Raw genomic sequence first — 24,757 nt, forward strand, 5'->3', positions numbered from 1 at the left:
GGTTTGGGCTGGTATCATCAAAGATGAGCTTGTGGGGCCTTTTCGGGTTGAGGATGGAGTCAAGCTCAACTCCCAGTCCTACTGCCAGTTTCTGGAAGACACTTTCTTCAAGCAGTGGTACAGGAAGAAGTCTGCATCCTTCAAGAAAAACATGATTTTCATGCAGGACAATGCTCCATCACACACGTCCAAGTACTCCACAGCGTGGCTGGCAAGAAAGGGTATAAAAGAAGAAAATCTAATGACATGGCCTCTTTTTTCACCTGATCTGAACCCCATTGAGAACCTGTGGTCCATCATCAAATGTGAGATTTACAAGGAGGGAAAACAGTACACCTCTCTGAACAGTGTCTGGGAGGCTGTGGTTGCTGCTGCACGCAATGTTGATGGTGAACAGATCAAAACACTGACAGAATCCATGGATGGCAGGCTTTTGAGTGTCCTTGCAAAGAAAGGTGGCTATATTGGTCACTGATTTGTTTTTGTTTTGTTTTTGAATGTCAGAAATGTATATTTGTGAATGTTGAGATGTTATATTGGTTTCACTGGTAAAAATAAATAATTGAAATGGGTATATATTTGTTTTTTGTTAAGTTGCCTAATAATTATGCACAGTAATAGTCACCTGCACACACAGATATCCCCCTAAAATAGCTATAACTAAAAACAAACTAAAAACTACTTCCAAAACTATTCAGCTTTGATATTAATGAGTTTTTTGGGTTCATTGAGAACATGGTTGTTGTTCAATAATAAAATTAATCCTCAAAAATACAACTTGCCTAATAATTCTGCACTCCCTGTATATATATATATATATATATATATATATATATATATATATATATAAAACTTTGCAATTTACTTTTCCTGTAATTCCATTCTGAAATTGTGAGATTTTCAGTTCCTGTTAGAAATGAAAGTGCAGAACACTTATATTCTTCACAGCCATTGGCTGCACAATCTAGTGACCTATTTATAACTGTTCCAAATTGGCCACAGCAGAGAAGATAACCTAAGGTACAACATAGCAGCTCCCATTGTTTTATAGACACTAAAACTTTACATTTATTTTGTCAATATTTAAACTGATAATGAAACTTTAAAAATACATTTACAAGTAATCCTCAAACTAATATTTTCTTCGAATGCTTCATTCTGCCTAGCATTTGTTTAGTGTTTAATATCCCTTAAAAGACAAGCATTCGAGAAATTTCATCACTTACTTAATTCTAAAGTAATAACTAACCAATATTACAGAATTTTAACACATAAAACAAGATATAGTTAGAGAAGAGGAGGGGGAGAGTGGGATGTCATAAATAGCAGAATGACCTGAGAGTTAGGGCCTGATATTTAAAAGCTCACCGGCATGAAGAGAAATTATGCAAAAGAAAATCAGATTTTTTAGAACTTATATTGTAATATAGGAGACTCTCCTTTACATTAGGAATCCTGCATTGTGAGATAAACATCTCTCAAACTTAAATTTGTGTTTCTAACATTTTCTCTCCATACTGACGAAATGTCTTAGATCCTATTATCTGAGCTGCAAGTTTTTGAATATCAGTCCCTAGAGTGAAAGGTAAGAACAAACTAAAGAGATACAATAAAAACTTTAAACAGCATAGATAATATAACAATTATATGCTGCTATATATATATATTGATAAATAGATAGATAGATAGATAGATAGATAGATAAAAGTATAGAAGGAGAAAAGATTTAAAGAAATTTAAAAAATAAAATAAAAAATTAGATATACATTGGACATAGATTACAAGTGTAGCGCTAACAGTTACACCCTCCTATTACAAGTTGAAAGTACACACGATCTGATAAAGGGGACCGCTTGATCTCCGAAATGTCACAATATATTGCACCTTTTTTGAAAATCCAGTGAGTGCGGATCTACTACTTTGATTAAATATATATATATATATATATGTGTGTATGTTTATATGTGTGTACATATGTTTTTATGTATTTACTAGGCGATAAGCCTGGCAGTCTATTTAAAATTACTGAAAAAAATAAACAAAATTATCAAAAATAAAAAAAATGAAACCTAATCTAATATCCCTATAAAAATAAATCCCCCCAAAATAAAAACACCCCCTAATCTAACAATAAACTACCAATAGCCCTTAAAGGGACAGTCAACACAAAAATAGTTTTAACATATTTCTATAAAGTTGCCCTAGCTCGTTTTTTTCCAAATATATGCCAGTTTTTAACAAGAATCCGTTTTAAAATTAAATCACTTACTTTTCCCCCAGCTGTGATTTTAAAATGTCTGTGTAGCTCCGCCCCTTTTTCATAATCCTTGACATCATTAAAATACTGTGTTCCCTGTAATTGTTCTAAGTTACTCTAACCGTTTTTCGCGCATGTGCAATGCGCCTATTGTACTCTGGCCACTTTTTCACCCAGAAACAAAAACAGCCTGTGTATGTGTGATGCAGGGGAAGTCACTCTTGATCATTTGGAGGGGGTCTTGAGTACATCTTGAGTCATGATTCACATATTTAAACTCTTTACAGAATCCGGTAAAGTTTAAGGTGACACACAGTGCAACGTCCATCAAATTCTTGGATCTCAGAATTTTCAAACTGGAGAACGAGCAATTGGGGACTTCTCTCTACAGGAAACCTACAGATAGGAATTTGATCCTACACACTACTAGCAACCACCCTACAGCTCTACTAAAAGCAATTCCTAAAGCGCAGATGTGCCGTGTTATTCGGAATAACAGTGAAGCCTTAGTGAGCGGTGAACAACTTACCGATATGGAACAAAGATTTACCAAGAGGGGATACAACTCACGCTTGATTTGTCAAAGTAGATCTTCAGTGGAGAGTGGGGTAGTACCATCTAATCCAACTAAGACAGATGTTGAGCCAAGAATGACCTTTACCCCCACATACAGTTCGACTACAAGGTCATTAGGGAAGGCACTTAGGCAGCACTGGCACATAGTACAGTGACCCTTCACTCCCGTTCCAACAATAGCAGAATCCGAGAGTGGCCTATAAGCATGATTGAGGCTTGAAGGACTCGCTCATGATTACCGACCCCAGCCACTGCTACAAACAGGATACCTGGCTGTACCAGACAAAGATACACGGGTGTTACAGGTGCACTGGCTGCACCACCTGTAGTGTTATGATTCAAGGACCCACATTTGGACACCCTCATCAGCAAAACAGATACCAGATCAGACACTTCCTCGCCTGTACCACTACATTTGTAGTGTATCTGCTGAACTGTAGTTGCAGCAGATTTTACGTGGGGAAGACTACTGACTACACAAGGATTCACACATCGATTCACACTGATTGATCATGTCTCCCTGCTTAGGCGTGGTGGGGATAGGAAGAAGCTCCTCCTACAAGTAGAGGCAAAGTGGATCTACCGGCTGAACACCTTACAACCCCATGGACTTAACACCATATTTGACTGGCATTGTTTCTTGTGATTTGCTGTTGGGATCCCCTTACCAGTGACTTTTTCTGAGAGTCTTAGGTCACATTTTGTACACCCAGTTCCAATAATGGGTATACGCTGGGTCCCATGATTGGGTTGAGTGTCCACTATCCATTCCCATAGTCATTTTTGGGTTGTTAGTATCCCCTATTCTATAACTGCTAGGCCATCTTACAAATGTTAGGCTATCTTTGAATACTCATGTGGTGAGTGTTGCCTGCACATCTCCATCAGTTCTGGTTGAATTGGCCATTTGTGGTAGTATCCTATATGGTCATCAGTAATGCTGAGGGTGCTTATATTTCTATACCTTCAGGGAATTTAGGTTGCCCATATTAGGTGCTTAGACACTCTTACTGTCCTAGGAGTTAAGTAAGAGGAGGTGCTTAGACACTCTTACTGTCCTAGGAGTTCTTAGACACTCAGGAGGTGCTTAGACACTCTTACTGTCCTAGGAGTTCAGCCCACAGGACTGCAAGCCTAGATATTCTTTCTAGCTCTATCTGATTGTGCTTTGATCTTAGCATTCATTGTAATTTTAACCCCAGACAATTTTAAATAGATTTGATTGCTGCTGTTGTTGGGGTTTCAGTGTTCCCTGAGTACATTTAGTGCTTTATTTTTATCAGAGTCATGTTAGCGCAGCCCCCTTGAATCCTTAATAGCCCCACATCACACAATACTCATTATTGTTTAGGTCCTATTTTAGACCTGAGAGGTGCGTAATTTGTGCCTTAATGCTTACTTAGTATTCGCAGGGTTATAATGAATTTACTCACTGGTTTGTTTTACAGTGTACTGCGATGCTGTGTGAGTATCCCTATGGCAACTTGAACGCTTCGATGCGATAGGCTGTTGCCCCGCATGTGATGCACTCTGACTCTGTGAGTGACTTCCAGGTCTACGTACTGAGTTGTGCCGCTCCAGTGGCTGTCGGTGTGCCAGTGGGAGACTTTCAGAGTATTGCAGGGGTGAGTTAATCTAGTGCTAAGGTGATCTAGGATATTTGTATGCTGCAACATATAATTTCCGCTTGCATTATAAATTTGTAACGGATCTGCGGTCCCTATTAGTTACTGGTCCTATTATGTACATCAAATTAGTCTGCCTTTGTGAGGCTAAGCACTATGCCCTCCGTGTCTGTATACCATGCTTCCTCTATTTTTCTGCATATAAATACGAGTCACTATCACTTAAGAGAAGTATATACTACTCAGACCTTCTATTTATTATGTCACTGATCGATGCACTTTTGTTGATATTGTGATGTAGTGGTCACCTTGACAACCGCCTTTGGCAGTTTTTATTCTAATTAGGGAGTGGGGTTATTAATTGTTTGCCTATAAATATATTTCACTTTGTATCACTTGTGTCTGAGGAAGGGGATACATTATCCACGAAGCGTTACACTGTCACAGTAAAGATTTGTTGAAAAGTACCAGCGAGTGCTAGTTTCTTTCATTTTTATTATCAATATCCACTAGCACCCTGGCAGACGGAAGTGAGAGTGCACATCCCTGCTACTGTATATATATATATATATATATATATACACAGTATCTCTCAAAAGTGAGTACACCCCTTACATTTTTGTAAATATTTTATTATATCTTTTCATGCGACAACACTGAAGAAATGACACTTTACTACAATGTAAAGTAGTGAGTACTCACTTTTGTTGCCAACAGTTTATACATTAATGGCTGTGTGTTGAGTTATTTTGAGGGGACAGCAAATTTACACTGTTATACAGGCTGTACACTCACTACTTTACATTTTAGCAAAGTGTAATTTCTTCATGATTGTTACATGAAAAGATATAATAAAATATTTACAAAAATGTGAGGAGTGTACTCACTTTTGGGAGATACTAGATATTTTTAATTATAATTATATATATATATGTTCATATTTATATAGGTATAGATATAACAAACAAATCAAACAGTATTCCTAAGCACCTTTGGCTTTAGTGCCATTGATCTAGAGCAGTGTCACATTAGCGCACAAGCGATAACTAATAAGGCTTTTGTAGCACGCCCCATAGAAGTCTATGGGGAGGAGTTAGCTTGGTCGTGATATCTTTTGCTTGCGAGCAAACTTTTTACTTTCAAGTTGTGCGCTAATCAGATCTCCTGGATCGGGACCCCCCAACTCCAGACCTCACTATCTACCAATACTAAAATTAGTCTTGCAAAAAATAAAAAATTGGTGCTGCTTTTATTTCAGAAGGGATAAACCTGAATCCATGTATTTTTTTTAGAACTGTATTTAAGCATTCCTTAACTAGATTCACTAACCCCCCCCCCCCCCCTTTCTGACTAAAGGCTAGATTATGAGTGGAGCTCTATTTATCGTATTAGAAAACGTTTTTGCACGAGCGCGAACCCAATGCACGCAAACTTAGAATATTGAGATGAACTTAATGTATTCTCATTAGACTTCAATGGTGCGCGAAAGGTGAAAAAAATCAAAAACAAACAAGTCGTGCGAATCCAATCACTCTTTCTCAATTGCGCTATTAAATCATGAAATATTAACATTTCACATTGCAATGTTCTTCACATAGCAGACTATGTTCTATTTATTCTTAAATACATATTTCCATATAGATATGATGGATTTTTGGTAAAATATCTGTCTATATATATATATATATATATATATATATATATAGTATATCTACTGTATATATGTATATATATATATATATATATATATATATATATATATATATATATATATATATATATATATATAGGAATATCTATTTAAAAATACTTAGAACATATTCTCCTATGTGAAGTACATTTAAATGTGAAATATTTAAGTTTCAAACACAGTTAAACACTTTATTGAATATGAATATTGAATATATATGATTTGCATGTTTTCAGCTACTTGACTGAAAAGGGCTCCAATGTACTGGAGTTCTGTTCTAATAAGAGCTTCGGGCACCACAACGGCCTCTGGGAACCTAACCATGGGTCCCATGACCCACAACGTGCTTTTAAAGGTTCTCGGATAGAATGTGTGTGCATCAGATAATAATATGACAGACAAATGTCCATCTGATAACAATCTGGTCTGTCTGAGAACCTTTAAAAGCACGTTGTGGGGGGTGGGATCCATGGTTAGGTTCCCAGAGGTGGTTGCAGTGTTCAAGGCTCTGATTAGAACAGAACTCTCTGTACTGTATCCGCCCTCGGCCGTGAATGCATGATCTTATCTGATTGGATGTGCATCCAGTGACCTCACAGAGACACAGATCAATCAGATCATGCATTAATGGCTGAGGGCAGATACGCTTCAGAGAGTTCTGTTCTAACCAGAGCCTCTGGCCCCGCAACCACCTCTGGGAACCTAACCATGGGTCCCACCCCCCATGGCATGCTTTTAAAGTTTCTCAGACAGAATGTGTGTGCAACAGACAGTCCGGTCTGTCCAAGAACACAATAACACAAAGATGTTTAATTTCCTTTTGTTGTAAAAAAAAACATGGTAGAAAAATCCACATATGAAAAATAAAAATGTTTCATGAATTAAAATGTTTCATGAATTAAAATGTTCATGTTGTTGTAAAAATGTTTAATTTCCTGTTGTTGTAACAAAACATATGAAAAATCACATATGAAATAGCAAAACATGGTACAAAACATATGAAAAATCCACATATGAAATATAAACATGTTGAATTTCCTGTTGTTGTAACAAAATCATTGTACAAAACATAAGTGTTTGTATAATCCAAAAAAAAATGCTAGGATCACCCGGGTAAAGCCCAAAGTATGATCTTATTTTGGGCTTTACCCACAGCCACTGGGTAATCCTAGGATTACCCTGGTAATTTTAGGATTACCCATTTTCTGACTTTACCCGTAACATATATAGATATACATATTAAGACATGTATATGTATGTATCTCTATGTTAACGCCCTTTGCCTGCCTTTTTTTTCTAACACCTGAGACCTCATATTTTTGACCCCTTTTTATTGCAATATTTGTTTTCCATAATTGTTGCCATATAGTGTTATTATGAGTGTAACTGTACTTTTATAATCGGGCGTAAACTTCAACTGCACTCGAACAAAACCTTTTATTTTCAATATGTAATACACACGCTACTTCGACATGCGTAAAGAGCCGCAAGAAGAAAACCTTTTCACTTGCACGCAACAGTTAGCATGCCACTTGTAATCTATCTCTAAATCATGTAATTCTATGCAATCTATTTACCAAATGAAGATGAGTAAACTGTAATCAGTAATATAACAATAACTGAGGAAACTAGAGGCAATTTTTAGTCTTATAAAACCTATGAAAATGAAGATAAAAACAGAGACTCACAAGTGATATGAATTAGCATATGGATACAGTTTTGCTTATCTCTAGTAAGAACTACTCACAGTGCCTTGACACGCATGTCTTTCTTGCAGGAGGTTTCACATGCGATGAACATAGTTCACTTGGAGAACCATCTTCTGACATGCATACCACCCTCCTCTCGATGATTCCGACTCCACATGTTACAGAACACTGCAGAGATTAAAACCAGATGTTCTCTCTCAAACACAAGAACTGGCAACAATAACTAATGTGTATGCTCTGTGAGCTGAGTGTATATATTTTATGTTTGCCAAAAGATTTATAGCGGTTGCATAAGTTTCTCACATTTTGAATACTATACACAAAAGCATACACTACATTTTTTCCAATGAGAATGATAAATATCTGCTATAGAGGCAGCACTTAAAATGCAGAGCTATGTATTTAATAATAAATGTGTTATATTTAATCTATGAATTATACCAGATACACACACACAATATTTTTAATGTGAAAGACTAAAATTGTGACTTAAACATAACAATTTATTATAAGATATGAAAGCATTTTTTATGTATGCCTTGGACATAAAAATTAATCATGAATCTGAATGCAAAATAAATATTTTAAAAACAATCACAATTTCATTAGCACAACATGCAGGGTTTTGAATATGTGAAGAAGTCCAGGCATAAACCTCCTCTGTTCTGTCTTTTGCTGCGCAATATCAAATATATTCCAGCCTCCAATTTTTAAAGCAGACCTATATTTTGTCATTATTGGGTCCAAGGAAAAAATATACAATGATCCAGGCCTGCAGTAGTCCCTTTGTCTTGTATGTATGTATACATGACTAAGGGCCTAGTGTAGGCCTGAAACATTGTATATTTTTTCCTTGGACCCCATAATGAGAAAATAAAGGTCTGTTTTAAAAATTGGAGGCTGGAACCTATTGTTTGATATTGCTGATGAAGAGTTGGCAAGTCTGTGACTCCGTTCCAAAGCGATGAAGAGTGTGCTGTTTTCTACTATCTTTCAGCTAGATTACGAGTTGTGCGTTCGTCTTTTAACGCTGAAAATATGGCATTTTCAGTGTTAAAACAGCACTGCAGCCATTATGAGTTTTACGCTATAAATTTGTTACAAAAAACTCATAACTAAACTGCTACAAAGTACACTAATACCCATAAACTACATATTAACCCCTAAACCGAGGCCCTTGCGTATCAAAAACACTATATTAAAGGGACACTGAACCCAAATTTTTTCTTTTATGATTCAGATAAAGCAGTAATTTTAAGCAACTTTCTAATTTTCTCCTATTATCAATTTTTATTCGTTCTCTTGCTATCTTAATTTGAAAAGAAGGCATCTAAGCTATTTTTTGGTTCAGATCCTGGACAGCACTAATTTATTGGTGGGTGAATTTATCCACCAATCAGCAAGAATAACCCAGGTTGTTCACCAAAAATGGGCCGGCATCTAAAGTTACATTCTTGAATTTCAAATAAAGATACCAAGAGAATGAAGAAAAATTGATAATAGGAGTAAATTAGAAAGTTGCTTAAAATTGCTGCTCTATCTGAATCACAAAAGATACAATTTGGGTTCAGAGTCTGTTTAAACTTATTAACCGCTAATCTGCTGCTCCCGACATCGCCGCCACTAAAAATAATTATTAACCCCTATTCTGCCGCTCCCCGACATTGTCACCACTATCATAAAGTTATTAACCCCTAAACCACCGCCCTCCCGCACCAGAAACACTATTTAAATATTATTAACGCCTAATCTGCCGTCTGCCCCCACTATACTTAAGTTATTAAGCCCTAAACTGCAGACACTGTAATAAACCTATTAACCCATAAACCGAAAGCCCCCACACATAAAAAAAAAACTAGCTTACAATAAACTACAAATAGCCCTTAAAAGAGCCTTTTGTAGGGCATTGCCCTAAGTTAAACAGCTCTTTTACCTGTAAAAAAAAAATACAAAGACCACCCCAACAGTAAAACCCACCACCCAACCAACCCAGCAAAATAAAAAACCTAACTCTAAAAAAACCTAAGCTATCCATTGCCCTGAAAAGGGCATTTGGATGGTCATTGCCTTAAAAGGGCATTTAGCTCTGGATGAGGACTTTCCCGCCGGGATAAAGATCGTTCAAGCAGGACTTCAAAAACTGTAAGTGGATCATCGGGGGTTAGTGTTAGGCTTTTTTTAAGGTTTTTTTTGGGTGGCTTTTTATTTTAGATTAGGGTTTGGGCAGCAAAATAGCTAAACGCCCTTTTAAGGGCAATGCCAAAACAAATGCCCTTTTCAAGGCAATGGGTAGCTTAGGTTTTTTAGATAGTCTTTTTTATTTTGTGGGTTGGGGGGGGGTTTGTAATGTTAGTGTGTGTTTGTATTTTTTTTACAGGTAAAAGAGCTGTTTAACTTAGGGCAATGCCCTACAAAAGGCCCTTGGTAGTTTATTCTAGATTAGGTTTTTTATTTTGGGGTGTTTTTTTTTTTTTAAATGGGTATTAGAATAGGAATATGTTTTATTATTTTTGATCATTTGTTTTTTATTTTGTGTAATGTATTTTTTTGTTTTGTTTTAAGGTGGGTTTTTATTTTTAGATTAGGACTTGGGCAGCAAAAAAGCTAAATGCCCTTTTAAGGGCAATGCCCATACAAATGCCATTTTCAGGGCAATGGGTAGATTAGGTTTTACTTTATTTTTATTTTGTGAGTTTGGGGGTTGGGGGTTTGTATACTTTTAGGGAGTGTTTGTTTTTGTTGTAGCAAAAGAGCTGTTAACTTTAGGACAATGCCCTACAAAAGGCCCTTTTAAGGGCCCCCAAAAAGGCCCTCTTAAGGGCTCTTGGTAGTTTATTCTAGATTAGGCTTTTTTATTTTTGGGTGTTTTTTTTCAATGGGTATTAGAATAGGAATAATTTTTATTTTTTTGGATAATTTCTTTTTTTTTGTAATGGTAGTTTTTTTTTATTTTTTGTGATTTTAGTGTTTTTTATTTTTTGTAATTTTAGGTTTTAGTGTAAGGTAGCTAAGGTTTTATTTCACAGGTAAGTTTGTATTTATTTTGACTAGGTAGTTAGTAAATAGTTAACTATTTACTAACTAGTCTACCTAGTTAAAATAAATACAAGCTTACCTGTAAAATAAAAATAAAAGCTAAGCTAGCTACAATATAACTATTAGTTATATTGGAGCTAGCTTAGGTTTTATTTCACAGGTATTTAGTTTTAAATAGATATTATTTAGTTAATAATTCTAAGTTTAATTTAGCTCTATTATAATTATATTAACGTTAGGGGGTGTTAGGGTTAGGTTTAGGGGTAGGTGTAGGGGTTAATAGTTTAATTGAGTTTTTTGCGATGTGGGGGGCTGGGGGTTAAGGGGTTAATAGATTTAGTTAGGGGTAGTGATGTGGGAGGCCAGAGGTTTAGGGAATAATAGCTTTATTTAGTTGCGGCGATGTCGGGGAGCGGATGAAAAGGGGTTAATAGATTTATTATAGTGTGGGCAATGTTGGGGTGCAGGGCAATAGGGGTTAATAACTTTAGTATAGTGGCAGCAATATCGAGAGTAGCAGATTAGGGGTTAATAGTTTTATTTAGGTGGTGGCAACAGATTAGGGGTTAATAACTTTATGTAGGTGCCGGCGATGTTGGTGGGGGGCAGATTAGGGTTGTTTAGACGTGGGGTTTATGTTAGGGTGTTAGGTTTAAATGTTAGTTTTTTTTTTCCCCATAGACATCAATGGGGCTGCGTTACAGAGATTTTCTTTCCGCAATCGCAGGTGTTAGACTTTTTTCTGACCCACTCTCCCCATTGATGTCTATGGGAAAAGCGTGCACAAGCACGTCAAAACAGCGTTTGTTTTTGTGTGGTATGTAGCTTAAAATCGCACGCACAAGACAGGTTTTTAAAAACTTGTAATGGCTGCGCTATAGGGGGTTAAATAACGCAACTTTTGTTGCGTTCTTTAATTTCCCTATAGCGCGCATAACTCGTAATCTAGCTGTTTGACAATAAATAATGTATTTTTCTGTGGCCAGGCAGAGGCTGAACGCAAAGGAGCATACACCCTGCTGTAGGCCTAAATGGAAATTAAAGTGCAAAATGTGTTATCGTTTTATTAGAGCACTGTTGCAAAAGGATTAAATTCAAACGCACAGTTAAAGCCAGCTCTAGAGCAGCAATATACTATGGAACTAACTGAACACATCTAATGAACCAATGACAAGAGGCAGCTAGCTGCCAGTGCATTGCTGCTCTTGAGCCTATCTTGGTATGCTTTTCAATAATGGACACCAAGAGAACAAAATAGAAGTTAATTAAAAAGTCTCTTAAATTACATGCTCTGGGGCCGATTTATCAATGTCTGGCGGACATGATCCATTGTAGGGGATCATGTCCGCCAGTCATCGCTGAATGCCGACAGCTTACGCTGTCGGCATTTAACATTGTACAAGCAGTTATGGTGAACTGCTTGTGTAATGCCGCCCCCTGCAATAGGTCAATCAACCCTATTATACACGAGTTAAGAGGCAGTGGTCTTAAGAAACAGTGAGATTAGGGGCCATTCAGCCGTTGTTAAAGCGGCCCCTCTATCTGAACCATGAAAGTTTAATTGTGTCATGCCCCTAAAACCTGAGACTCTGTAGCATTCCCCTATATACAGTTGTGCACAGGCAAAATGCTACTTGTTCTAAGTGAATTCTGCCTCAAACTCTTGTATCTGGAGATGTAAGCACCTTAGGGCTGTAAGGACAAAATGTTTTACAGTTAAATACGGTATAAGAGTTTAATTTAAGTTAATTATCTCACACACTGCAATATATTGTATACATTTTATATAAAACTTATTATGGAAGTTCATTTGGTGTTTAATGTTTCTTTTAAGAATCAATAAATGTTCATTGTTTCAACAAACCTTGTTCCATTTTCCAACTCTCCAGCCGGCTAATTGTACACAGTTTTTCCCTTTGCACTTATGATCAAATGTGTAAGGTCGAATTGGGCAGTTTTTGTAGCGTATAGTTCTGACACCAAACTGATATTGATGATTGGTGGGTTGCACTTTCTTGCAATAAGTTATTTTTTGCTTGTAGCCAGACCAACAGAACAGACCAGTACACTGAAGTTTAGGAGACAAAAGAATGTTTTAGAAAACATTCAATGCAGTGTTTTTCTTAACACAAATGTAAAGATTTTAAAAACTAACTTTAAAAAAGAGCAATGTTCATAAACAATACTGAATAGGGCTCGATTTATCATCCTGTGGGGAATATGTATGCCCCTGTCCACTTGGCTTCTCCTCTGGTGGGCAGCAATCCGAGCCCTTAGAATTCACTTTCAAGATACTAATTTTATCTAGAAAGAATTCCATTAAGAGATGGAGCTTTAGCATGATCAGGAAAGGTAATTAAAGATTTAAAAAATGATGTCAAATATTTATCTAAAGCCATAATATGTCCATATGTCACATCTATAAGTACTGCCAATTTATTTGTGTGTGTCTGCACCTGTGATATATCCTCCGTGACTACAATGTACTTGCAGGGCACATTCTTGCATTTTCTTGTAGAAGATGGTTTTGTGGTTGGATCACAGTAGCTTTCACTGACATATCTTCTGCTGATATCCACACACTTCACCGTTCTTCTGGCTTCACCATTCTTACAGTCTGTTGAACACTATGTAATAAACAATTACTTCTATGAAAAATAGAGATTAAACTACTCTTTTACATTATTGCAATAAAATATAAATATGTATTTGCCATAGTAATCACTTGCATAACAGACATAACTATACCATGGCTGAGTTGCTCTATATTTATGTGTAATTTACAAATTTTCATAGCTAAATGTTAAAGAAGATTAAGCAGGTTACAGCTTTTTTTAAATTTAATCTGAAGTTAGCAACAATTCTTACTGACCAATAAGGTCAACTCTCACAGCTTTATTGGTGGGCAGTGACTTGTTTCTCCACCAGCATGAACATAAAATATTGTATAAAATATGGTTTTATCCAGGGCCAGTCCATCCATTAAAAATATGTAATGCATGTTAGTTAAGTTATTTTAGATACAACAGAGAAAAAAAATCACATAATGTTTATATTGAGTGACAGAACCACTTACATCTGGCCATTCATCTGCCATCCAATAGTACCGGACACAGTCAGGAAGCCAGCAGCTTTTCTCACTTTCTGGACGAGTACTCTGATTGCAGAGTGTTTCTTGAACATGGCCTTGGCCTTTTACTCTACAATACACTTCCCTGTGATGGATTCCAACTCCACATGTTACAGAACACTAAAGAATAACAAAGTAATATAAGAGAATAGATTAATAAAAACAATACTGTGAATGTACAAGTCGTAAATAGGTTTCTCTTGCATTTTATATAGTTTACATACTTACATTTAAATAGCATTTGTTATATGTAGCAGTAGCGTTATATTTGTCCTTCATTTCCCTAAATTATATTGAACATCTACCTAGTGATGGCTTACAGATAGGAATAAACCCACTAAAGGCTAAGGGGTCGATTTATGAAGCAGCGGATGCTTCCGACCCACTCCGCTTCAGTTCCGCCTGAAGCGGAAGTTAAGAAGCAGTGGTCCTAAGACTGCTGCTCCTTAACTCGTCCGCCACCTCTGAGGTGGCGGACAGCAATCAGCCCGATCGAATACGATCGGGTTGATTGACACCCCCTGCTAGTGGCTGATTGGCCGCAAATCTGCAGGGGGCGGTATTGCACCAGAAATTCACAAGAACTACTGGTGCAATGATAAATGCCGACAGCGTATGCTGTTGGCATTTATCGATGTGCGGCAGACAAGATTCGCTATAGCGGATCATGTCTGTCCGCACCATGGTAAATATACCCCTAAAATTTTTCTCAAACTGCTCCTCCATTCTATTTTCACCATTCTAGTTAAGGTTAGCAACTGTTGGGGAAAATTGAAGAGTTACCATTCCATAAAACAATTTAGGCCTAGATTACAAGTGGAGTGCTAATAATGGTATAAAGTGCGATATCATACCGCTGGACTACACTAAAATTAGCAGAGAAATTGATATTACAAATCCATGTTAAAACAGATTTAACAGAGAGGTTTAGCGCAGCCAATATCCTTTTAAGGCATCTTATACTTTCAATGGATTTTGTGATCATGCTAAATATCTCTCATACTACAAGATGAAAGTTATGACTTGAGCTTGAGCGCAAGCCAAAATAGCTCTAGAAGAATAAGCATGATCTGAAACCTGAAGTCAAGTGTTAGGGGTAAAATAAAAGTTTCACAAAACACATGTAAAACCTAATAAAAAGTATTACAATCATATATAAACATTTTTACAAAAATAGTTTATATTGAAAAAAAAATGTTTTAAAAGGCTTTAAAAACAATATGGTATGTGACAAGGTGTTTAACAGGGAAGGGCTTAAATGTGTGTGTGTGTGTATGTTTATATATATATATATATACATATATATATATGTGTATACAGTGCATGTGTATGTGTTTATATGTGTAAATATGTACTGTATGTTCACACATACATGCATATATATATTATTATTCTTTATTTATAAAGCTCCAACAGATTCCGCAGCGCTGTCCATGGGTACAAAGATAAAAGTAATACAATATAAAAGACACCAAAGTTTAACAAACAAATACAGGGGGGGATATACACACACACACTTCTGAGATTTTCCCAGTCAAATAAACTTGAAATATGCAATATTATTTATAATACATTTTAATGTTTTTATGATTTTTTTAAGAAATACTTGAAAATTACTTGAAAATGTTCTTTTTATTTTAAAATATATTTATATACATTCATTTAGATATACAGCTAAAGATATATATTTTACAAATATATATACAGGCATACACACACATATATATATATATATTTTTATATATATATATATATATATATATATATATATATATATATATAAGAGAAGAAACTTGCACTTGCTGGGTTTTTGAAAAAGGTGCTTTATTTAGCACAAAAAAATGTGACGTTTCGGGGATCAATCACCCCTTCATCAGACCAAACAAATAGTGAACAAACAGTGTTTAAATAAGATGTTAACCCCTCCCCCAGCTCAGAATAGGACAGCCCCATAAGGTCATGTGCAATCTGACATTTCAACTACACAAATAATATCATATCTCATATAAACTTGTGTGTGACAGCATATAAACAGTGACATCAAAATATGATAAATAAGAAAAACAATGCATATTATATAATAGGGGGCTGAAATAGTGCACAACTCAGTATAGTGAGAAACTTATAATATAACCAATTAAATATCAGTAGCAGAGCGGTCAGATAGACCCCAACATAATTACATCTGATAAAAGTTAAGATATAAGAAGGGCAATAGAACAGATAAATGTGAAAGCTTACATTTGAAACTGCAAACATTCATACCACCATTACGGTTATCAAGACCGCCAAAAGCCGACAAGGTGGGCGTGGCCAAAAATGGCATCTAGTGAAAAAACGTCATCCAACATCCACCAATAGAGGGAAGGACTGGCAGGCTTAGTAAATGTAAGGGCAGGCAGATATAATGATATAGCGGACATATATGACAGAACGCAATATCAATGTCATATATCATATAAATAACAATGTCATCCCAAACAGTAAGCGCAAGGAAAACAGACAAAAGAAAAAAAAATTGAATTTGATACAAGGATGGGGGAGGGGTTAACATCTTATTTAAACACTGTTTGTTCACTATTTGTTTGGTCTGATGAAGGGGTGATTGATCCCTGAAACGTCACATTTTTTTGTGTGCTAAATAAAGCACATTTTTCAAAATCCCAGCGAGTGCAAGTTTCTTCTCTTCTGTACATTTTTTTGCCTGCACCCTGGTGGATGCCATTTAAGTGAGAGTACGCTTTTCCTGCTTCATTTTATATATATTTATATATATATATATATATATATATATATATATATATATATCAGTCAGGGTGGATTTGCACTCATATCTCAAAAGAAACAGCAACTGCCAGGGTGTCAGGAAAAAAAATTGTATCCAATATAGTAAAGATCCACACTGGACTTGTGTCAATTGTGATATTTATTATAGTGACGTTTTTGAGCAACAATGCCCCTTCTTCAGACCAGGGGGCCTATTTATCAAAGGTCTTACGGACCTGATCTGACAGTGCGGATCAGGTCCGCAAGACCTCGCTGAATGCGGAGAGCAATACGCTCTCTGTATTCAGCATTGCACCAGCAGATCACAAGAGCTGCTGGTGCAACGCCGCCCCCTGCTGACTTGAGGCCAATCGGCCGCTATGCAGGGAGGTGTCAATCAACCCGATCGTATTCGATTGGGTTGAATTGCGGCGATTCCTGTCCGCCTCATCAGAGCAGGCGGACAGGGTTATGGAGCAGCGCTGCTTCATAACTGCTGTTTCTGGTGAGTCTGAATACTCGCCAGAAACACGGGCCCACAAGCTCCATCCGGAGCTTGATAAATGGGCCCCCAGGTCTAAAAAAGGGGTATTGTTGCTCCGAAACATCACTATAATAAATATCACAATTGACACAAGTCCAGTGAGTGTGAATCTTTACTATATATATAAAATTTAAAAATAAAAAAAGGTTTTATTCTCAATTATAAACATATAGGTAGATTACGAGTTTTGCAAATTCAGAGTAATGGCAGTAACGCACTATTACGTGTCGTGTCGGTATAGCTATACAGCAAGCATTTTAGCCTGTAATGCAACGTCCATTCCACACTCAAAAAAATGACATTTTTGTGTGGGATTTTCATAGCGCTGGTATTACAGGTTGTGCGGTGAGGCTAAAATGCTTGGGTTACAGCCTATACCAACACGATCCATAACGCCATCTGAGACCAGTAGTTATGAGTTTTGCGCAACAAAAATGTTTCACAAAACTCATAACTAAACTGTTACAAAGTACACTAACCCCCATACACTACCTATTAACCCTTAAACCGCCACCCTCCTGCATCGCAAACAATATTAAACTTCTCTGACACTATAATAAAGCTATTAACCCCTAATCCGCCGCTCCCCAACATCGCTGACACTATTATAAAGTTATTAACCTCTAAACCTCCGGTCTCCCAAATCGCCGCAACTAAATAAACCTATTAACCCCTAAACCTCTGGTCTCCCAAATCTCCACAACTAAATAAACCTATTAACCCCTAAACATCCGGCCCCCCACATCGCAAAACACTAAATTAAATGATTAACTTCTAAACCTAACACCCCCCCTAACTTAAAATTAAGATTACAATATAACTATCTTTAAATAAAAAAAAACTTACTTATGAAATAAAAATAAACCTACCATTAAACTATAAATTAACCTAACCTTACTATTCTAATAAAACAAAAAACAGAATTTATGCTTACCTGATAAATTACTTTCTCCAACGGTGTGTCCGGTCCACGGCGTCATCCTTACTTGTGGGATATTCTCTTCCCCAACAGGAAATGGCAAAGAGTCCCAGCAAAGCTGGTCACATGATCCCTCCTAGGCTCCGCCCACCCCAGTCATTCGACCGACGGACAGGAGGAAATATATATAGGAGAAACCATATGGTACCGTGGTGACTGTAGTTAGAGAAAATAATTCATCAGACCTGATTAAAAAAACCAGGGCGGGCCGTGGACCGGACACACCGTTGGAGAAAGTAATTTATCAGGTAAGCATAAATTCTGTTTTCTCCAACATTGGTGTGTCCGGTCCACGGCGTAATCCTTACTTGTGGGAACCAATACCAAAGCTTTAGGACACGGATGAAGGGAGGGAGCAAATCAGGTCACCTAAACGGAAGGCACCACAGCTTGCAAAACCTTTCTCCCAAAAATAGCCTCCGAAGAAGCAAAAGTATCAAATTTGTAAAATTTGGCAAAAGTGTGCAGTGAAGACCAAGTCGCTGCCTTACATATCTGGTCAACAGAAGCCTCGTTCTTGAAGGCCCATGTGGAAGCCACAGCCCTAGTGGAGTGATCTGTGATTCTTTCAGGAGGCTGCCGTCCGGCAGTCTCATAAGCCAATCGGATAATGCTTTTAAGCCAAAAGGAAAGAGAGGTAGAAGTCGCTTTTTGACCTCTCCTTTTACCAGAATAAACAACAAACAAGGAAAATTGTGTAACAAACGTTCCTTCTTTGAAACTGGATTCGGACACAAAGAAGGTACAACTATCTCCTGGTTAATATTTTTGTTAGAAACAACTTTAGGAAGAAAACCAGGCTTAGTACGCAAAACCACCTTATCTGCATGGAACACCAGATAAGGAGGAGAACACTGCAGAGCAGATAACTCTGAAACTCTTCTAGCAGAAGAAATTGCAACCAAAAACAAAACTTTCCAAGATAGTAACTTAATATCTATGGAATGTAAGGGTTCAAACGGAACCCCTTGAAGAACTGAAAGAACTAGATTTAGACTCCAGGGAGGAGTCAAAGGTCTGTAAACAGGCTTGATCCTAACCAGAGCCTGAACAAATGCTTGAACATCTGGCACAGCTGCCAGTCTTTTGTGTAGTAAGACAGATAAAGCAGAGATCTGTCCCTTTAGAGAACTTGCAGATAATCCTTTCTCCAAACCTTCTTGAAGAAAGGAGAGAATCTTAGGAATGTTTATCTTATTCCATGGGAATCCTTTGGATTCACACCAACAGATATATTTTTTCCATATTTTATGGTAAATTTTTCTAGTTACAGGTTTTCTGGCCTGAACCAGAGTATCTATCACCGAATCTGAAAACCCACGCTTTGATAGAATCAAGCGTTCAATCTCCAAGCCGTCAGTTGGAGGGAGACCAGATTTGGGTGTTCGAATGGACCTTGAACAAGAAGGTCCTGTCTCAAAGGTAGCTTCCATGGTGGAGCCGATGACATATTCACCAGGTCTGCATACCAAGTCCTGCGTGGCCACGCAGGAGCTATCAAGATCACCGAGGCCCTCTCCTGATTGATCCTGGCTACCAGCCTGGGAATGAGAGGAAACGGTGGGAATACGTAAGCTAGGTTGAAAGTCCAAGGTGCTACTAGTGCATCTACTAGAGTCGCCTTGGGATCCCTGGATCTGGACCCGTAGCAAGGAACCTTGAAGTTCTGACGAGACGCCATCAGATCCATGTCTGGAATGCCCCATAATTGAGTTATTTGGGCAAAGATTTCCGGATGGAGTTCCCACTCCCCCGGATGAAATGTCTGACGACTCAGAAAATCCGCTTCCCAATTTTCCACTCCTGGGATGTGGATCGCAAACAAGTGGCAGGAGTGATCCTCCGCCCATTGAATTATTTTGGTCACTTCTTTCATCGCCAGGGAACTCTTTGTTCCCCCTTGATGATTGATATAAGCAACAGTCGTCATGTTGTCTGATTGGAACCTTATGAATTTGGCCTTTGCTAGTTGAGGCCAAGCTCTGAGAGCATTGAATATCGCTCTCAGTTCCAGAATGTTTATCGGGAGAAGAGACTCTTCCCGAGACCATAGACCCTGAGCTTTCAGGGATTCCCAGACCGGACCCCAGCCCACTAGACTGGCGTCGGTCGTGACAATGACCCACTCTGGCCTGCGGAAGCTCATTCCCTGGGACAGATGGTCCAGGGTCAGCCACCAATGGAGTGAATCTCTGGTCTTTTGATCTACTTGAATCATTGGAGACAAGTCTGTATAATCCCCATTCCACTGTTTGAGCATGCACAGTTGTAATGGTTTTAGATGAATTCGTGCAAAAGGAACTATGTCCATTGTTGCAACCATCAATCCTATTACTTCCATGCACTGCGCTATGGAAGGATGAGGAACAGAATGAAGCACTTGACAAGAGCTTAGAAGTTTTGATTTTCTGACCTCTGTCAGAAAAATCCTCATTTCTAAGGAATCTATTATTGTTCCCAAGAAGGGAACTCTTGTTGACGGGGACAGAGAACTCTTTTCTTTGTTCACCTTCCATCCGTGAGATGTGAGAAAGGCTAGAACGATGTCCGTATGAGCCTTTGCCTTTGACAGGAACGACGCTTGTATTAGAATGTCGTCCAAGTAAGGTACTACTGCAATGCCCCTTGGTCTTAGAACCGCTAGAAGGGACCCTAGCACCTTTGTGAAAATCCTTGGAGCAGTGGCTAATCCAAATGGAAGAGCCACAAACTGGTAATGTGTGTCCAGAAAAGCGAACCTTAGGAACTGATGATGTTCTTTGTGGATAGGAATATCTAGGTACGCATCCTTTAGATCCACGGTAGTCATAAATTGACTTTCCTGGATGGTGGGTAGAATCGTTCGAATAGTTTCCATTTTGAACGATGGTACCCTGAGAAATTTGTTTAGGATCTTCAAATCCAAAATTGGTCTGAACGTTCCCTCTTTTTTGGGAACTACGAACAGATTGGAATAAAATCCCATTCCTTGTTCCTTTATTGGAACTGGGTGTATCACTCCCATCTTTAACAGGTCTTCTACACAATGTAAGAATGCCTGTCTCTTTATTTGGTTTGAGGATAAGTGAGACTTGTGGAACCTTCCCCTTGGGGGTAGTTCCTTGAATTCCAGGAGATAACCTTGAGAAACTATTTCTAGTGCCCAAGGATCCTAAACATCTCTTGCCCAAGCCTGAGCAAAGAGAGAGAGTCTGCCCCCCACCAGATCCGGTCCCGGATCGGGGGCTACTCCTTCATGCTGTTTTGTTAGCAGTGGCAGGCTTCTTGGCCTGCTTACCCTTGTTCCAGCCTTGCATTGGTTTCCAGGCTGGTTTGGGTTGTGAGGCATTACCCTCTTGCTTAGAGGATGCAGAATTAGAGGCTGGTCCATTTCTGCGAAAGGGACGAAAATTAGGCTTATTTTTAGCCTTAAAAGACCTATCCTGTGGAAGGGCGTGGCCCTTTCCCCCAGTGATGTCTGAAATAAACTCTTTCAAATCAGGTCCAAATAAAGTTTTACCTTTGAAAGGAATGTTAAGCAATTTTGTCTTGGATGACACATCCGCTGACCAAGACTTTAGCCAAAGGGCTCTGCGCGCCACGATAGCAAACCCTGAATTTTTCGCCGCTAATTTTGCTAATTGCAAAGCGGCATCTAAAATAAAAGAGTTAGCCAATTTAAGTGCGTGAACTCTGTCCATAACCTCCTCATATTGAGTTTCTCTACTGAGCGACTTTTCTAGTTCCTCGAACCAGAACCACGCTGCCGTAGTGACAGGAACAATGCATGAAATTGGTTGTAGAAGGTAGCCTTGCTGTACAAAAATCTTTTTAAGCAAACCTTCCAATTTTTTATCCATAGGATCTTTGAAAGCACAACTATCTTCGATAGGAATAGTAGTGCGTTTGTTTAGAGTAGAAACTGCCCCCTCGACCTTGGGGACTGTCTGCCATAAGTCCTTTCTGGGGTCGACCATAGGAAATAATTTCTTAAATATAGGGGGAGGAACAAAAGGTATGCCGGGCTTTTCCCACTCTTTATTTACTATGTCCGCCACCCGCTTGGGTATAGGAAAAGCGTCGGGGGGCACCGGAACCTCTAGGAACCTGTCCATCTTGCATAATTTCTCTGGAATGACCAAATTGTCACAATCATCCAGAGTAGATAACACCTCCTTAAGCAGTGCGCGGAGATGTTCTAATTTAAATTTAAATGTCACAACATCAGGTTCAGCTTGATGAGAAATTTTTCCTGAATCTGAAATTTCTCCCTCAGACAAAACCTCCCTCATGGCCCCTTCAGATTGGTGTGAGGGTATGACAGAACAATTATCATCAGCGTCCTCTTGCTCTTCAGTGTTTAAAACAGAGCAATCGCGCTTTCTCTGATAAGTAGGCATTTTGGATAAAAGATTTGCTATGGAGTTATCCATTACAGCCGTTAATTGTTGCATGGTAATAAGTATTGGCGCACTAGATGTACTAGGGGCCTCCTGCATGGGCAAAACTGGTGTAGACACAGTAGGAGATGATGTAGTATCATGTTTACTCCCCTCATTTGAGGAATCATCTTGGGCAATATCATTATTTGTGGCAGTACTGTCCTTACTTTGTTTGGACGCTATGGCACAATTATCACATAAATTTAAATGGGGAGACACATTGGCTTTCATACATATAGAACATAGCTTATCTGAAGGTACAGACATGTTAAACAGGCTTAAAGGGACAGTCTACACCAAAAATGTTCTTATTTAAAAAGATAGATGATCCCTTTATTACCCATTCCCTGTTTTTGAATAACCAACACAGTTATATTAATATACTTTTTACCTCTGTGATGGCCTTGTATCTAAGCCTCTGCAGACAGCCTCCTTATCTAAGTGCCTTTGACAGACATGCAGTGTAGCCAATCAGTGAAGACTCCTAAATAACTTCACGGGAGTGAGCACAATGTTATATATATGACACATGTGAACTAGCACAGTCTAACTGTGAAAAACTTAAAAAATGCTCTGAGCTAGGAGGCGGTTTTCAACTGTTTAGAAATCAGTTTGAGCCTAGCTAGGTTTAGCTTTTCAAAAATACCACCAAGGGAACAAAGCAAATTTGATGATAAAAGTAAATTGGAAAGTTGTTTAAAATTGCATGCCCTATCTGAATCATGAAAGTTTAGTTTTGACTTTACTGTCCCTTTAAACTTGTCAACAGAGCACAAAAAACGTTTTAAAATAAAACCGTTACTGTCACTTTAAATTTCAAACAGAAAACACTTTATTACTGAATATGTGAAAAAGTATGAAGGAATTGTTCAAAAATTACCAAAATTTCACCACAGTGTCTTAAAGCCTTAAAAGTATTGCACACCAAATTTCAGAGCTTTAACCCTTAAAATAACGGAACCGGAGCCGTTTTTCAATTTAACCCCTATACAGTCCCAGATATAGTCTTTGCTAAGACCCAACCAAGCCCTGAGGGGAATACGATACCAAATGACGCCTTCTAAAAGCTTTTTCAGAGATTCTTAGATCCTCACACATGCATCTGCATGCCCTGCTCTCAAAAAACAACTGCGCATTAATGGCGCGAAAATGAGGCTCAGTCTATGACTAGAAAGGCCCCCTGACTGAAAAAGGTGTCCAATACAGTGCCTGCCGTTTTATAAGCGTTCCCCAAGATTATAAATGCCAATTGTTAGCCTAAATCTGAATAATATGCACAAATAAAGCAATCGATTTAGCCCATAAAAATGTCTACCAGTTTTTTAGCCCATAATAAGCCCTTTATTCTGTTTGTTTGACTAAGAAAATGGCTTACCGGTCCCCATGAGGGGAAATGACAGCCTTCCAGCATTACACAGTCTTGTTAGAAATATGGCTAGTCATACCTTAAGCAGAAAAGTCTGCTAACTGTTTCCCCCAACTGAAGTTACTTCATCTCAACAGTCCTGTGTGGAAACAGCAATCGATTTTAGTTACTGTCTGCTAAAATCATCTTCCTCTTACAAACAGAAATCTTCATCCTTTTCTGTTTCAGAGTAAATAGTACATACCAGCACTATTTTAAAATAACAAACACGGCGGCACGGAGTAGCGAAGACATCCAGCGTGGGGCGTCCTGTTCAAAACAGCCAATAGGATGAGAGCTACTGAAATCCTATTGGCTGTTTTGAACAGCCAATAGGATTTCAGTAGCTCTCATCCTATTTGCTGTTTTCAAGGAGTTAATAACTTTATTATAGTGTCAGTGATGTCGGGGAGTGGCGGAATAGGGGTTAATAACTTTTACTAGTGTCGGCGATGTTGGAAGCAGCAGATTAGGGGTTAATAACTTTATTTAGGTGTCAGCGATGTCGGGGGCGCCAGATTAGGGATGTTTAGACTTGGAGTTTATGTTAGGGTGTTAGGTTTAAACATAACTTTTTTTTCCCATAGACATCAATGGGGTTGCGTTACAGAGATTTTTC

The 24,757-nt window shown here is 38.0% G+C and overlaps 1 protein-coding gene across 1 annotated transcript in view; it reads right to left on the reverse strand.

Annotated features, from left to right (window-relative positions):
* ADAMTS20 (ADAM metallopeptidase with thrombospondin type 1 motif 20) overlaps positions 1-24,757 on the reverse strand; it is a 578,468-nt gene that overhangs the window by 132,951 nt on the left and 420,760 nt on the right. Inside the window, 4 exon segments of the mRNA XM_053719202.1 lie at positions 7,896-8,025; positions 12,758-12,961; positions 13,350-13,520; positions 13,970-14,143. Coding sequence (XP_053575177.1) covers positions 7,896-8,025; positions 12,758-12,961; positions 13,350-13,520; positions 13,970-14,143 — 679 coding nt within the window.

This window comes from Bombina bombina, chromosome 6, assembly GCF_027579735.1.
Source record: "Bombina bombina isolate aBomBom1 chromosome 6, aBomBom1.pri, whole genome shotgun sequence".
Taxonomy (NCBI): Eukaryota; Metazoa; Chordata; class Amphibia; order Anura; family Bombinatoridae; genus Bombina; species Bombina bombina.